Source organism: Etheostoma cragini, chromosome 9 (assembly GCF_013103735.1).
Source record: "Etheostoma cragini isolate CJK2018 chromosome 9, CSU_Ecrag_1.0, whole genome shotgun sequence".
Classification (NCBI taxonomy): domain Eukaryota; kingdom Metazoa; phylum Chordata; class Actinopteri; order Perciformes; family Percidae; genus Etheostoma; species Etheostoma cragini.
This window is the reverse complement of record NC_048415.1, coordinates 20,170,976-20,186,145: the sequence shown is the minus strand read 5'-3', so window position 1 is coordinate 20,186,145 and position 15,170 is coordinate 20,170,976. Positions and strand designations below refer to the sequence as shown.

The 15,170-nt window shown below is 40.9% G+C and overlaps 2 protein-coding genes across 5 annotated transcripts in view; one reads left to right on the top strand and one right to left on the bottom strand.

Moving 5' to 3' along the window:
* Positions 1–2,683: 2,683 nt before the first annotated feature.
* On the bottom strand, positions 2,684–11,170 carry LOC117950441 (proline-rich receptor-like protein kinase PERK2). Of its 2 annotated transcripts, XM_034881500.1 has the most exons (5): positions 10,878–11,170; positions 6,954–7,166; positions 5,338–5,877; positions 4,023–4,180; positions 2,684–3,246 (listed from the first exon to the last, which is right to left on the bottom strand). In XM_034881500.1, the coding sequence occupies exons 1-5, from the start codon at positions 10,942–10,944 to the stop codon at positions 3,202–3,204; spliced, it is 1,023 nt and encodes a 340-aa protein (XP_034737391.1). In that variant the 5' UTR covers positions 10,945–11,170; the 3' UTR covers positions 2,684–3,201. The 2 variants fall into 2 exon arrangements, with proteins under 2 accessions (XP_034737391.1, XP_034737392.1); XM_034881501.1 differs by lacking the exon at positions 6,954–7,166 and having other exon boundaries at positions 10,878–11,168.
* A 2,706-nt stretch (positions 11,171–13,876) lies between these two features.
* LOC117950385 (importin-13-like) overlaps positions 13,877–15,170 on the top strand; it is a 28,124-nt gene continuing 26,830 nt past the window's right edge. For 2 of the 3 annotated variants that reach the window (XR_004657879.1, XM_034881404.1), the window contains exons 1-2: positions 13,903–14,098; positions 14,447–14,533. Coding sequence is in view for 2 of the 3 variants with exons in the window: in XM_034881404.1 (XP_034737295.1) it covers positions 14,078–14,098; positions 14,447–14,533 (108 nt within the window). In the remaining variant the exon portion in view is untranslated. Of the gene's footprint in view, positions 14,099–14,446; positions 14,534–15,170 lie in introns of all 3 variants that reach the window. The other variant, XM_034881405.1, reaches the window with a different exon arrangement.

The window sequence follows — 15,170 nt, the reverse complement described above, 5'->3', positions numbered from 1 at the left end:
AAAAACGAGTTCAAAACCTCAAACGAGGGAACAACTATAGTTGTTGTATTATCCGTCCGGTAGAGACTTATATAATATTAGTCTAGGTCCTGGGTAAGATATGTATGTGCTTCATTCAGCGGAGAATATCTCGACTGTTATAGACTAATATGACCCCATTGAACAATGTATATCCTCGCACATTTCTACCAGTTTAATCTTCATATTAAGAGAAATACTTTTTTTCTTAATAACATATGCACATGTCTTAATAAATATGCGTACTTTATACACTCTTGAAACTACAGATTTTCTGAGGTGATCACAATGTTTACAGTGACCATGTAGTGTAAGTGTAAGGATTCTGGTTTGAAATTTTTTAATTGTGTTTCTGTAGATGTTTAGTGTGGATGAGGGACTTTTTTTAAAGAAAGAAAAGAAGCATTTTAGGTTAAACTTTCTTTTAGTGTGTCAGGGCCTTAATACCACTGGAATTTATTGGTTTGGTGAAATCACAGTAAATACAACCATGTTTTTTTCTTCTTTTTCTTTATCATTTTTATTGTAGTGCTCGGTTTGAAGTCATGATGAAGTGAGAGTTCTCCAACATCACCCCTCATCTTTTTTATGCTTGATGATTCCCCAAAGAGCTACTGCTTCTTTCTTCCTGGTGAGCCCAATTATCCCTCCACTCACTTGGCAGGCCGGTTGTAACTCTGCTCTAGTGCCTGGTCAATTGGCACTCCACTACTTTTCTTGGTGGTGTTCACAATAAATCCACCATTTACTGTATGTAGAAGTCAAAGAGGAGTGGGAATTTCTCCTAGTTTTTTAAAAGGTTAAAATGCTTACACTCTTCTATGACCTTATGATCATGGTCATTGTGAACATTGTGATCACCTCAGACAATCTGTAGCTTCAAAAGTTTAGCTGACACATATTTAATGAGATATTGCCTCATTTGCATATTTTATTTTATTTTTAGACAAAATGTAATACAAAAAGTCATACAAATCTTACCCAAGACCTCTGCTATATGCAGTGGAGCTCTCTGAATACTCTCACTTTGTGGCCCAATGCCTTACTAAGACATTTTATGCTGATTTCACTTTAATTTGTCACCCATCTGTTATTATTGGCACATATAGTAAACACAAACATGGGTTTTTCCTTTCATGCTGTTTGTATCACATTTCCTCTCAGATTCTCCTGCACATTTGCAGAGCAAATACACAGCGAGGCTAATGCACAGCATAATCAACGGGATATTTGTGAACGGGCCTCGTGAGAGAAAAATGTGCTGTCTGGTCAATCCATGTAACATCTTCAATATGTTTGTATGTTTTGTGACTGGTGAACACGAAAGCAAGAACTACTGTAAGATGAAGAGTTTCATAAAGTTGTCTTTGCATGACGCAATCAGTAGTATTTACAACTCACAGGACATTGCCAACATTGTTTGGAAAGGCCACTGGCCAATTTCTGCAACTGTCATTGTATGAATGAAAGCCTAATGGGGAATACGCTCAAGGCTAGTGTTCAAACACGGGCAAGTCAGAGCAGCTCCCTGGCCCTGAGTGTGTTTAAAGGAACACGCCGACTTATTGGGACTTCAGTTTATTCACCGTATCCCCCAGAGTTAGATAAGGTCATACCCTGACGCACCCACCGCTAGCCTAGCTTACCACTGATGATGGAGGTAACCGGCTCCAACCTACTGCTCCCAATAAGTGACCTAATGACGGCAACATGTTCCTATTTACACATTATGTCACAGTGTGTACAAATAACAAGGTCACATGAGACACAGCCATCTTCTAACTGTGTAGAAACTGGGAACTACATTCTCAGAAGTCGAAGCAATGCTCCTTGGGCAGAGTCATTAGCGCAACACCTGAAAAACACTGTTGTTACTCTCTGCTCCTCACCATAGGGCTTCTCGTGTGCTTGGAGCAAATCACTCCGCCCAAGTAGCAGAAGTTGCATTGCTTTGGCTTCTGAGAATATAGTTCCCAGTTTATATACGCTAGACGATGGCTGTGTTGCATGTGACCTTGTTAATTGTACACGCTGTTACTATACAAATCACAACATGTAAATAGGAACATGTTGCCGTTATTTTGTCACTTACTGGGAGCAGTAGCTAGGTGGAGCCGGTTAGCTCCAGCATCTGTGGTGAGCTAGGCTAGCGGTGGGTGTGTCAGACAATTACGACACACACAGAGATGAGAAGGGTATGTATGAACTTATCTAAAACTCTGGGATATGGTGAACAAGCTAAAGTTGCAATAAGTTGGTGTGTTCCTTAAATGGGTATCACACAAAGCACCAGGAATGACTGGTAAATCTGAGAGTTAGTTGGTTTTTATATAGAAATACAGACTACAATAAGAGCTGTTGCTATACTGTGTAAGGCACTCTTTCCTGGACATGAAGCTCCAGGAAAGAAACAAAAAACACACTGCACATATCAAAATCAGGCCAACAGAACACAGAAACATAAAAAAGAGAAAACACTTACATATCTCCTGCCATACTTTCAAAAAAACACACATGCACCTTTAACACACACACACACAAACACACACACACACACACCTACAAACGCACACACTGCTACGCCTGCACGCAAAACCTTTTTCTCATACGCAAACATATTTGTCCATTCATTTCCACTGCTGAAAAAAAAGTAAAGTGCAACTTGTTTAACACTATAATCAGGCCATTTCTTATGCATATTTCTTTTTCTATTCCTCTTAGAGTGCCAGACTTTTTTCTTTTAACACTAATTGATAACTGATTAGACCAAATTAGACGAGTGCCCTCAGGTAAGAGTCTGGCAGGACAGGCTGAATCTGTGTCCAGGTGTGTTTTCCACCTACCATTTTCAACGCTTGGGAAATCCAAATATATAATACAACTCCCTTACCTCAAAAATGGGCTGAAAAATATAAAGCAGACAGTATTCAACAGAGGCATGGGCCTAATTTGTAATTACAGGCACCAAAATGGACCTTTGCGAAAACAACCCCAACTTGGGCCATATCTTCATTGTCCATTGCAGCTTCAATGGAGTCCTTTTTCCTGCATGTCAGTAGGATCTAGGAAAATGGAAGCAATCCAGATGTTTGCTCACACCTACCCAGGATTTTTTCTGTTTGGTGCATCAGCCTGGATTCAAGGAGAGTATTTTGTTGCCAACATTTTTCAGTCATGCCTCCATCAGTAGCTGTACATGGACAAGGGTGTATCCTCCATCATATCGTCCTACACAATGGAGAAATGGAATAACAACTAATTATACACAGCCAATATACATACTACATGCCTACACATGTGTTTGCACAATCGACTTGGTTGCAAGTGCTCCATTTTTAGACAGTACTATCGATTTTGTGGTACCACCAATGGTGGTTCTGGGAGGGGGGGTAATATTCAGCCTGGCCATCCTTACTAGACTGGTATTAAGAGGCTATAGCCAGCTCCGTTTTAAACCAATAGTGAAGATATTGGTATCAAATTAAACTAGATGATTTATGGCATCCATTGGTACCATGTCATGCCAGCTTGTAAGAGGGGGCCTTAAACAGCCCTGTTTAAGTTCCCACGAGTGGATGCTCTTGTCAAAGCTACCAGACTCCTTTGGCAAAAACAATTGTACCTCACAGTTTGTTTTAAAGAGCATAGATGGCTTCAATCCACCCCAGTGTAAACCTGAACATGGCTGTTTGACAGCAAGTGGTACAATATTCTAAATATAGCATACACTTAAACGGATGTTGAAATTTGAAAAAGTTTTTTCTGTGCTAAGCTAACCAGCAACTGGCTGTAGCTTCATATTTGTCATACAAATATGAGACAAGTTTCAATCTTCTTATCTAACTCACTGCAGGAAAGGAAATGAACTTATTTGTCCATAATCCATTACTGTACTTTATATCATATAATGTTCAAGCACTGGTTAGTTGTAAAAGTATCTCTTTGCTCAACAATATCTGAGAGACTGAATATAAGTGTTGCCTGGACGTCGCGGTGGTGCTCACCATGGGCAGGTCCTGCAGCCTGCGGAACTCTGGTCTGTTGTCTCTCTGGCGCAGTTTGAGGAAGAGGAGCAGAGTGATGATGACAGCAGTGATGATGAAGGCTGACACCAGGCCAGCCAGGAGGGGGTCTAATGTGGGAGAGTCATGGACCATCGTCGCTGCAACAAAAAACACACAGGCGATACTTGAGCAGGGCACGTTACTCCTTTAACACGCTGTACCGTTAAAGATGGATTTTACTTTATTCAACATGGAATAAATACTGGAGCGTTAGCTTCCTTAAGGCTTGTTTAAAGCTGTGACTGGAAGTGGATGTAGACTCGACAGCAGCATGTTGAGCTCGAGTGTTAATCATGGAGCTCAGGAAAGAAATGTCAAACACAGGATGGCGATGTTAAGCTTTCCTGTACTTGAGCTCTCTGTTGAGCAAGGGATTTTTTAGGGCGACATTTCAAATACATTTTTATAATTAAAACAGAGCCATTTTTGTGTGCATACAATACAGTGCACTGCCACACACTACGGTATGTTTTAGTGTGCTTATGAGTGCTGTTTAATCTTTTACATCATCACTACTGACCCTTCTATGTTGATGTCTCTGTGTTTGTATAGTTTTTTTGCACAGGAAGAGTTTGTGTCTGCGTTTTTGGCTGTTCCTATTCATGTATATGGATGTAGCTATGAAAGACTATTTTGTAAACTTAGCTGTTTTTTTTCATATCATCTGGTTGAAAGTATCAACAACCACTGAGCAGTGAATGCTCCCTGTTCCTCTGGCTAATGGAAAGAGGCAAGGTGCCAAGCGTGGCCTAATAAAACCACAGTGACGGAAGCAGAGAGAATTTTATATTTCAACTGTATCCAACTGAGAAGAGTTGATCACATTTTGCTCCTTTTGTGGTGTCATGCTGATAGAAGTCCTCCTAAGAAGGAGTACAGATAGAGAAACATACCATAGATATATAAATCATTTGGATGACAGACAGAAGGGGAGAGAGACTGAAAAAGAAAGAAAACAAAGCATTCATGAGGCCTTGAGTCCCATGACTGCCTCTGTCTCTCCCCAAACAGAGCCATAATTGTGGAGTGCTTGGTGGTGACAGTGCTTGTAGAAGATGTAAACAGAAGAGGGGTGTGTGTGTGTGTGTGTGTGTGTGTGTGTGTGTGTGTGTGTGTGTGTGTGTATGTAGAGGCTTCTGTTGGAAAACAAAAAAAAACAGTGTCGCCTTTGTCGTTAACACAATTTACTTCTGGCTCTGTCAATATCCAGGCACATCAAATTCCTACACCAACACAGGAGATATCTTGCACTTACGATCTCCGCCAACGTTGAGCTGGGAGGGGGTGTCCGCACGGGCATTGGCCTGCGCGGAAGAGCCGCTCGGCGGGTTGATGGTGGGCTTATGGTGGGCTTCGCTGGAGGTCTCAGGATGTCCGTCAGACTGCAACGTCTGTTGTGGAGATGTCAGCGTCGGCAATTCCGGATTTGGGGGCTTTTGAGAGGAGCTGTTGCCAGATGTTGAACTGGACTGGGCCACAAATGTCGTGGTAGTTTCAGGCTTTGGGGGCTCAGAAATTGGGATAGGAGTGGATGAGTGTGTTTTATTGTGAGTGGGCTGGTTTGATGGTGTAACGAAGTCAGGTGGGAGTGCAGCTGGATGTGTTGTGGGTGGCATGGTGGTCGTTGTGTTCACATTGGTAGGTTGAGTTGTGTGTGTGGGGCCGGCGGTGGGTAGGGCATGGGGGGTGTCAGTGGCCAGGGCGTGGCTCTCAGAAGGAGGGACTGAAGGCTGTGTAGTCGACTGATCAGTGGTTTCAGTAAGGGCAGCCTCGGAGGGAGATTTGATCTTGGAATCTACACAAAGAGACAGACACATAAATATAAAAATACTGTAGCGACACTTTGCAATGAGGATTTGGCCATGCTGAAAATACTGTATGTATGTATCAGCAAGCTGACATTAGGCTAACCTAACTTTTGCTTTAGCACCCCCTATGAGGTTGACATAGTCTCAACAGCTATTGGATGGATTGCCATACATATTCTGCACACATATCTTTTCACCAGGATGAATTGGAATAACTTTGGAGATCGCCTGACGTTTCATTAGCATTTAGCTGAAAGCACCACAGAGCCTCCAGCTTGGCTGCAGACTAATGTGAAAGTGTAACTTTCAGTGTTATTGGCACTACAAATATAAATCAATTTACCTTAACTGTATTGGGTCAAGGCAAGAAACTAAAAGTTAAACAGTACTCTGATATGAACTTCTCTCTCTCTACAGACAAAATAAATTAAGTGTCTAAAAATGTGCCTTGCCTGTATACGTGTGACTGAATATGTTTCAGTCGAATGTGTGAACCAGCACTGGGGGGGAGGGGGGTGTATTTCACGTCTACCTTTTTCATCCCCCTGTGAAAAGTCACACAGCATTTAATCACTTCTCTACTCTCCTCAACACCAACCTCAACTTTTCTCTCAGTATATTTTTATTTTACCATTGCTCTCCCAACAGAGTGCACCTCATCAATTAACTCAAACCTTCTTAATTCTATTCTTTTACTTTCATCTCACACAATCGAAGTCTTTCCTTCACTGTGCTCTGTTTTTTTTTTTTTTTTTATCAAACCAGGCTGAGCTGACTGTCAACATGTTAGCCCAGTCACTCCCTCAGTGGCCCACTTCTGGACGTGGAAAACAGAGATAAGGACTTTGTTAAATATAGCTCCTAAACTCTGAGCCACCTGCTGCCGGGCTCCCTGTTCAAATATTCTTACTGTAAGTGTGACAAATCTTCCCTACTGGCAAAACTTACTCAGATCACCTTTGTTTACCACACCCCATAGGTGACGGGTCAAGTAACGCATTCACATCAGTTTTTCTTACAGTGAATAGGACAGAATTGTAAGATTCCGGAGTTGCATAGTTACCATTACCTTCCTTTGGGTCGGATTTCAATGAGATGGTATCCCCATTTGTAGTCATGTTGCTGCTCAAAGTGCTGGTGCCTCTTGAACTTGGATCGAAAGGTGTGGCAGAACGGATGGGGTCGGCGGGAGAACCAGGTACAGACTCTGCAGCTGGAGCCTCCTCACCACCAGAAGCATTTTTCGGAGCGGAGGAGTCAGCAGCATGGTCACCAACTGATGAGGAGAGTCCAGATTGGATAATGGTCAGTGTCTGGTCATGTCCTCAGAGTCTTTAACAGCTTGTTTTCTTGTTAGTCCAAGCAAAAGACTGTGTGCACACTCCCATCAATTTAGAGTATATCAGTCAGCACAGGCCACTGTTTACTGTATCTAAACAGTGATTCAAACTGAAACAAGTGTTGGACAAGAAGATAACGTGTCATATTTTCTTTGCAAATCCTGACCTTTTGCATCAGGAGGTAAATGCGGTGGCTCATGACATTGTGACACTTCAAAATGAAGCTGCTCTGTGAGCATGTTGCAGGCCTGAAAACTACCCGGAGTTCCCCTATTTAAGAAATGAACGGGGTAATTTGTGTTGCAAAAATATGCTTCATTTCCTATCTTGTTAATCATGCAATGACTCCTCAGATTTCTCTTTAGACCTCCTGGGGGACCTGACCCCCTCGTTGGGAGACACTGAATGGATACTGAGAATTAAATAAAGCACAACGCAGTCACATCACTGTAAAATTTAATTTGGTACTTTAGTTCTTTATTTAGTACTGAGCAAACAAATAAGGGCTGACTTTTACTTTGTCTTTGAGTGACATTTAGTACAGCCCTGATGAGACTTGAGGAACCTTTGGTCTTTGACCTAACATCCTTTAACGAAGACCTGCAATCTCACTCTCTCGCCCTCTCTCTCTTTCCGCTTTGGTCTTGATCTCTTTAGCTCTGCGGTCTAATTCTTCATTTCTGTTCCAACCTGCTCTCCTTTGACAAAGACCAGAGCACTGTTGTTATGTAATGTCATTACCGTTCAGTAACACACTGCAATGATGCCTTTCATTACCTCCATAATCACTCAATTCAGAGAGAAACCTGTTTGAACTGTAAACTATAAAAAAGACACATTATACCCTGTATAATACTGGCCTTGTTCCCTCACTTTAACTGCATTAGACATGAGTAGGTCAAATGCTGGATTAGTATGTTGCACATATGTGTGTCTCTCTCTCTATGTGTGTGTGTGTGCAGAGTAGACTTATAAAGAGCCCCACTGTTTTCACAGTTGCACACACCTCTCACCACAAGATATTACAGGCTCTTACTTTCCAGGCCAATGCAGCATGTACCTGCGGGAAGTAGCTCACGCTCTCTTCTTGAACCCTGCCAGCGAGAGGAACAGCCAAGCGTTTCTCTTCAGGCTGACGTCTGCCGCTTCAACACCCAATGCTGGATGTGCCTATCAGTAATACCTTCTGTATGAAAGATCTAACTGCAACTGTAAAATCCCACAAGCACTGGTTTCACAGCACGTGATTAAAAAGGCTGAAGACACCTCCGTGCACGTTGTCCTTGGCCTTTTTTATTTATTAATTATTTATCTGAACTTATTTTAGATGTTTACTGCCAACTGTTGTGTAACCTCTCAAGTTGCATGTCATGGCTCTAGGCTCTCATCTTCTTTTCCGGTCCTAGGTGTTATTACGCTACATGTGAGAGTCAGACTGTACAACGAACACTGTTGACTTTGTGCAATATATCCTGCATCCCATGTGCCATCATTATCATTAAAACTTTGCATACAGTTTTCAAATTTTCAAATTGCAATTTAATAATTTATGTGTAATTTATTGTATAATTCTGTTAATACTGCTATATTTTGTACATTTATCTATCTCTTTACATTACCTATCTTGCAATTATCTTTGTTGTTGCAAACTGCGGTTTCCCCACTTTGGAACAAATAAAGGTTTTTCTTACCTCATCTTATCTTATCTTATTTTAGCTTGTCTTAAATTCATTGTAGTTAGTTATGTTATTTATGGTGTCATGAACATACAAGTGCCCAGCAGACGTGGATTCAACGACACCAAAAATACTCTACATTTGTTAGAAAATAACATAAGTAATTAAATCTAACATTTTAACATTGCATTGTGAACAAAGAACCAATTTATTTTAAAATCATCCAACCAGAATAACTAATTAGAAATAAAGGACACGTTACTTTAAGGTGTAGTCTTTAAATTGTTATATAACCTGATGATGAAACCCAAAATGGGCTACATCTTCAGAAATAACAGACACAATGAGACAACAAATAACTTTTTCTCATAAATGTATTATCTCTATGCAATCATATATATATATATATATATATATGATTGCATCGGTCATAACTGGGATCTTTTTTTTTTATTGTTTCCACATTTTATGCATTGTAATAAAGACTGTGTTAACACATTTTTATCTAGACTACTGAACATTTGCAGTTAGTTAGATAACTTCTAGAAGAATAAAAATAGGATTGATTAGTTAGAAAGGTGACCGGCTAAGCTATTTGAGAAACAAAAAAGGCTTTTGACCTCATAACGTGTAAGAACAGAGAAAGAATGGATATTTTTTTTAATGTTTTTTGCTAAGAAAAGCTCAGAGGGATTTCTTTTTCTGTACAGAAATTATAAGATGTTAAGATGGTCAAGAGAATTAATGATTATTTGAATACAAGACAAATGTTCTCCCTGACTTACATCCTGGGTTTTGACTCTATTTCTGATTTGAATATGCAAATGCAGCCCCATACAATCAATACACTTGATAAAGTCTTACGGCACTGCACTGCTTTAAAGTCTGTTCATAACGTCTACACACTGTACTACAGAGGCAAGCCAATTAGCATGAACCCAGTACAATGGCAGTGTGCTGCTGCACTTAGTTAGAGGTGTCATTTATCACAATGTACTTCCCTTCTCATTTACAGCCAATAAATATCCTCCGGTGGAGCCAAGCTGGTTTCTATTCATTTGTATTTCAGCTGCAGGAGCAGATGGGACAGTTCTGCCCAATAAAATCTTTTCAAATGTCAATAGTGTCATTTTCCTTTTATGTGAGAGGCACTGATGGAGAAAACGAGAGGAGGTGGGAGGAGGACAGAAAGTGTTTTGAACAGGTAGGAGAGAAAAGCAGAAGGTGGGTAAGAGTGAAATACAGGATGTGGGGTGTGTGAGAGGAGTGTAAATGAAATGCACGCAGAAAGAGGAAGAAGCAGAGAGGGGGAGGGAGGAAGGAATGTGAAAGATAAAGTGTGAGGCTGTTAAAACAAATAGAAAATGTAAATGAAGCTGTGATTGGGCGCCTGGATAGCTCACCTGGTAGAGCGTATACCCCATGTCCAACAACACCAACCCTTTGCTACATGTCATTCCCTCTCTCTTTCTCTTTCCATTTTCAAAGCTTCCTCTGTCCTATATAACAAAGGCCTAAAATGTCCCCCCAAAAAAATCTTTAAAATAGATAAATAAAACTGATTTGAAACAATGCGGAACTGAAACATATTAACTGCAGGTGGGAGATTCCGTCTGCCTCTTACCTCAAGTAGGGTTTAAAGAAAACACACACAGGAGGAACAAAAAGGTTCACGCTCAACAACTCAACAACTGTCTCTTCATGGTGTAAATAAGTACTCACACCGTCACACTGTGAACTCACTTCAGCAGGTCAGTTAAAATCTCAGGTGCCTGGAGGGAGATGAGATTGGTGTGTGTGTGTGTGTGTGTGTGTGTGTGTGTGTGTGTGTGTGTGTGTGTGTGTGTGTGTGTGTGTGTGTGTGTGTGTGTGTGTGTGTGTGTGTGTGTGTGTTTTTCTCAAAATTGGAAACCGGAAAACCACCCAAAGTTAAGCGATAAAATACAATTATATTAACAAAAAAATACGTACTATGTTCAGCGTGTCCCGAGTTAATGAGCAGCAGCGCACAAAGCGCAATCCACACTTTGGTCCCCATCCTCTCTGTCCTCCGGCTACACAGTAAGAAGATTACACCAAAACAAATCTCGTCTCCTCTTGGCCTCTCCTTTCTCCCTCGCTCACCGTCCGATCCCACACTTTAAGGAAAGGTAGTTTCAAAACAATCCCAGGTAGCACAGGCTACTGTACAACCCAGGGCAGGCGGCAGCTCTGTCAGTGTGTGCGTGGCTGGAGGGACTGAAGGAGGAGTGTGCTGTGTGCGTCTTTCTCTCTCTCTCTCTCTCTCTCTCTCTCTCTCTCTCTCTCTCTCTCTCGCTCTCTCTCTCTCCAGAAACAGTGCCACGTGTTGCCTGTCCAAAGTAGTCAGTGGGTCTGACTCTGTGCCATGCCCATGACGCTTTTTTAGTAGAAAGGACATAAACTGTAATGGCGCATCAAGGCACGCGCATTATCAAACCCAACAGAAAACCATCTAACTATAACACAGTGTAGGCCTGTTAACGGTGCATCCACACAAACTACACCTCTGACGGCATCAACAATTAAATAGAAAACATTGAACACGTATCAATTTCAAATGTTTACATCTTACGCATCATTAGAAAATAATGCACATACAGGCCACTGATTTTCAGAAGGTGTTCATGTTATTTTGTCCACCATTTCTGCTTAGTGACCATATTGTGACTGTAGTCTAACGAGAATTTGTTTCACAAAAAGGCTACAGTGATCAAAAGGTTTGGGATTTAATTAGCCTCTACATGCATCATATTTCTGTTAGTAATATGTTATATTTGTATAGTATGTCTGCAATGACTTCTTAAATTTCGTAAACTACAATCATTATTTGGCATAACTGTGTGTAATAATGTCGTGTGGCTACATAGGATAAATAAAGACATTATAATTGTAATAATACTTACATAACAAAACTATAACAAAGTACTATTTATTCCAGCACCCTTTGCACTATGCTCCGTAAATAAAATAATAATAACTATCATAGTTATAATATACTCCTGCATACTTTGCACTCTTGCACTATCATCTCAACCTGTCTATATTGTTTTCTGTTGTATATCTGTTGTGTCTATATATTAGTGTGTATATATTAATGTGTATATATTGTTTGTTTTGTTGTGTGTTTTGTTTGAGTACATTGGGAGCAATACGATCCAAAGCAAAATTCCTAGTGTCCTCGAAATGAATCAGTAAATAGAACACACAGAGTGTATATCCGAGACAACATGAAGTGGTTGTTTCATCTAAATTGTATTGATCAACAATTAAAGAGCAATAACATATTCATTCTTTCATGTGTTGGACTCCGGAAGTTTAGACTGCATCAGTCTCACTTGTTTTTTTTGTTTTTTTTTGCATGACTGGCGCTTTCTGCCGCCAGGGCGTTTTACTGGAGTGTGCTGTCAACGTGGGCCCACGCGAGGGCGCTGTCGTTCTAAAGATCATTCTTCTCTTGTGGAAAACACACATTTGGCTGGGAAATGAGTGTCAATACAACATAGCAAAACATTCTTTGGAAGATGTTTCTATGAGATGACAGTCATCATAACTCCACTGAGTTCCTGTGAAACTGACGCTCAAACCTATAATGAATCTTAGAACTGGAATAGTTTTGGAAGATGAGGGGCTTTTCATAAGGATTGAACATTTTCAAAATGTTATTCTGTAAGACCTTTTTTGCACATTTGTTTATTTACATTAGCATATGTGCCCCCACCCACCCTTGCCACTTCCCAGTGTGGACAGGAGCGTTCTTTGTTCTAAACCCAATCTAAAGCCTTTTGGGATATAAAACCAACACTGATTTTCGTTTATTTGCTATAGCCTACGTGAGTGAGTTGGACTGTGTGATGTTCCGCTGTATTTGTAGACATTTCATTCTTACAGTAGCCTACTAGTGGTAAAACTTTTATCTCCAATTTTATAATAATCCAAATCTCAGGAAAACATCCCACATACAAAATAAGATTTTTGAAATATGTCTGTATTAGGTTTATTGTTTTATTATTTATCTCATCAGGACATTACCGTTTTCAGTAGTTTAGTTTTCAATTTAGAAGGGCTTGTTAGCGTTGTTGTTCGTATGTGACATATACTAATTCATTGTAAAATTAAAGAAAATCAAACAGGCAATTTATGTTCATGTGACATTTGTGAGAAGATTTTAAAAACAGTTGTATACACGTATGGATGTTTTAAACTCCTCCTGCTTCATATTGGCATACATATCAACCAGCAACAGTGAGCACAGCTATGCGCATGGGCTGCTGGGAAGAACTTATATATACTGTGAATGCAGAGTAATACGTGCTCATCCGGACTGTGTGCCAGGTGTGTGCGCATTTGGTTTGGATACCAATATTAGCTATCACAGACACAGTCTATTCCCTGCTGTGTTGTTGTCGTTGTTGTTGTTGGGTTCCAGCCATATGGTTTCACCTACACCAATAACCCGGTTGCCCCTTCCTCACTCCTTCCCTCCCTCCTGACTTCTTCTGTTGGGGTGAAGCATAAGATAGCCAATGTTATTTCTAGTTTTGCATGTTTTTCAAAACCTCCTTGAAATTTTCAGGTAACACTAATTAAGACGCATTTCAAAGGTGAATGGGCTAGCCTACGTGGCCAACACACAACATTTCTTTTTGCTAAACATTTGGTGACAACATTAGAGACATGGCAACCATATCTTCATAATGTGAGGATGGCATTTCATTGGAGTGGAAATGCCGCATTCAGATGTTGATCATACACGAGATTACCGAACAGCTTCTGCTCGCAAAAATGGACAAATCGAGCCTCAAACATAAGATAGCAGCTATTTGTCTACATAAACAAAAATGTACGAAGACTAACAATGCATAACAGCCCATTCTGTTTAATTTTCAGGTTTTGTATATTCTCTACCTTTAATATTTTGGGCACTTTAGAAAACGCTGTTTCATTTCCCGTGTGATTGGATGGTCCTACCAGTTACGCTGTGGTTACAATATTTCCCACAGCGCGTGAATGTAGCAAAAAGCTCTCTGTGACGGAGCAGAGACAAGCGGCAGGGAGCTGCAAGCATCGTCTCATACCGTCGTAAGACAGAAAGGTGTGAAAATATTGGTCCTCTCGACAGCCTAGTACACGGAGACGGCAGTGTTTTGATAATGCTGTCACACTCTGAAAATGTTAGTATATCCGTCTTGCTTGGCTACATTTGGCACTGTGTTCGCGTCAAGCTACATGTATTGCTACGTTAGCTAGTTTATAGCTAGCATTGTGGCGCTAGCCGTTGCTATCGTATATTCCTATAGTGTATGTTAGCGTTAGCTAGCCTGCTATTTAGTTAAGCGAGCTAACGTTAGCTTGCCGGTTAGCTTCTCGTGTCATCCTTATGTCTAAATCTACGATATCGTCGTGCTAACTTCCTCGTTCCAACTGCTACGGTGGGAAAATATTAGGAACTGTCAATAAAGGAAGATGTAAGGTTGACTGTCAGCTCCTGAATGTGTTGCTTCTCTTTGATCATTTGACAGCTCCGTATCAGCGGAGATATGGAGACGCTCGGAAGGATAGCAGCAACACCGGACGCCCTGGACTTCACGGTGGAAAACGTAGAGAAGGTCAGTTTTGGGACAACTCAGCCCTTGTCAGAAACCTATCAGCGTACACAGTACTGGTGGTCTGTGGACCAAATAAGTCGTCTTGTCTCTAAAGAAACAGACTCATCTGCCGTGTAACTTTAGCCACATTTTATCTATAAAAACAATAATGTTTGCACTACTGATTTCGTCTGGAAAGATTATTAATTTAGTTTATTTATGAATCTGTCTTTACGTCTTTTAATGAGTCTTGACTGAATGGCTAATGTTTAGAAAGAATGATCAGATGATGATCATCATAACAGGTTGTAGCCCGCAAATTCTTCACAATCTCTGTTATTGTAAAATGCTTGTCTGGGTGATGTTTTTCTCGGTGTGGTTGGGTATATTTGTGTGTTTACGTGCGCGTGCATGCATGCATGCGTGCTTGCGTGCTTGCTTGGCATGTTGAGTGTGGCTGCCAGGTTGCTGTGATGAATCTCCCTGCTGGGTGGCCACAGACACAAACACGAGGGGATGGGTGGGGAGACAATGGGGAGGATGGAGTGTGTGAAAGGTGCTCCCGTGGAAGAGCAGAGTCGATGAGCTGGATGAGGGGAAGGTTGGGACAGGGTCGATGATTTCTGTGACAGTGCTAGTAAAGAAAGGGGGGGGGGGG

Coding starts and splice junctions, on each gene's coding strand:
- LOC117950441 (XM_034881500.1), bottom strand. CDS start 10,944: ATGGGGACCAAAGTGTGGATTGCGCTTTGTGCGCTGCTGCTCATTAAC. Junction 7,167..10,877: donor CTCGGGACACGCTGAACATA/GTACGTATTTTT, acceptor TCTCCTCATCAG/TTGGTGACCATGCTGCTGAC. Junction 4,181..5,337: donor GCTCAACGTTGGCGGAGATC/GTAAGTGCAAGA, acceptor TTTTTGTTGCAG/CGACGATGGTCCATGACTCT.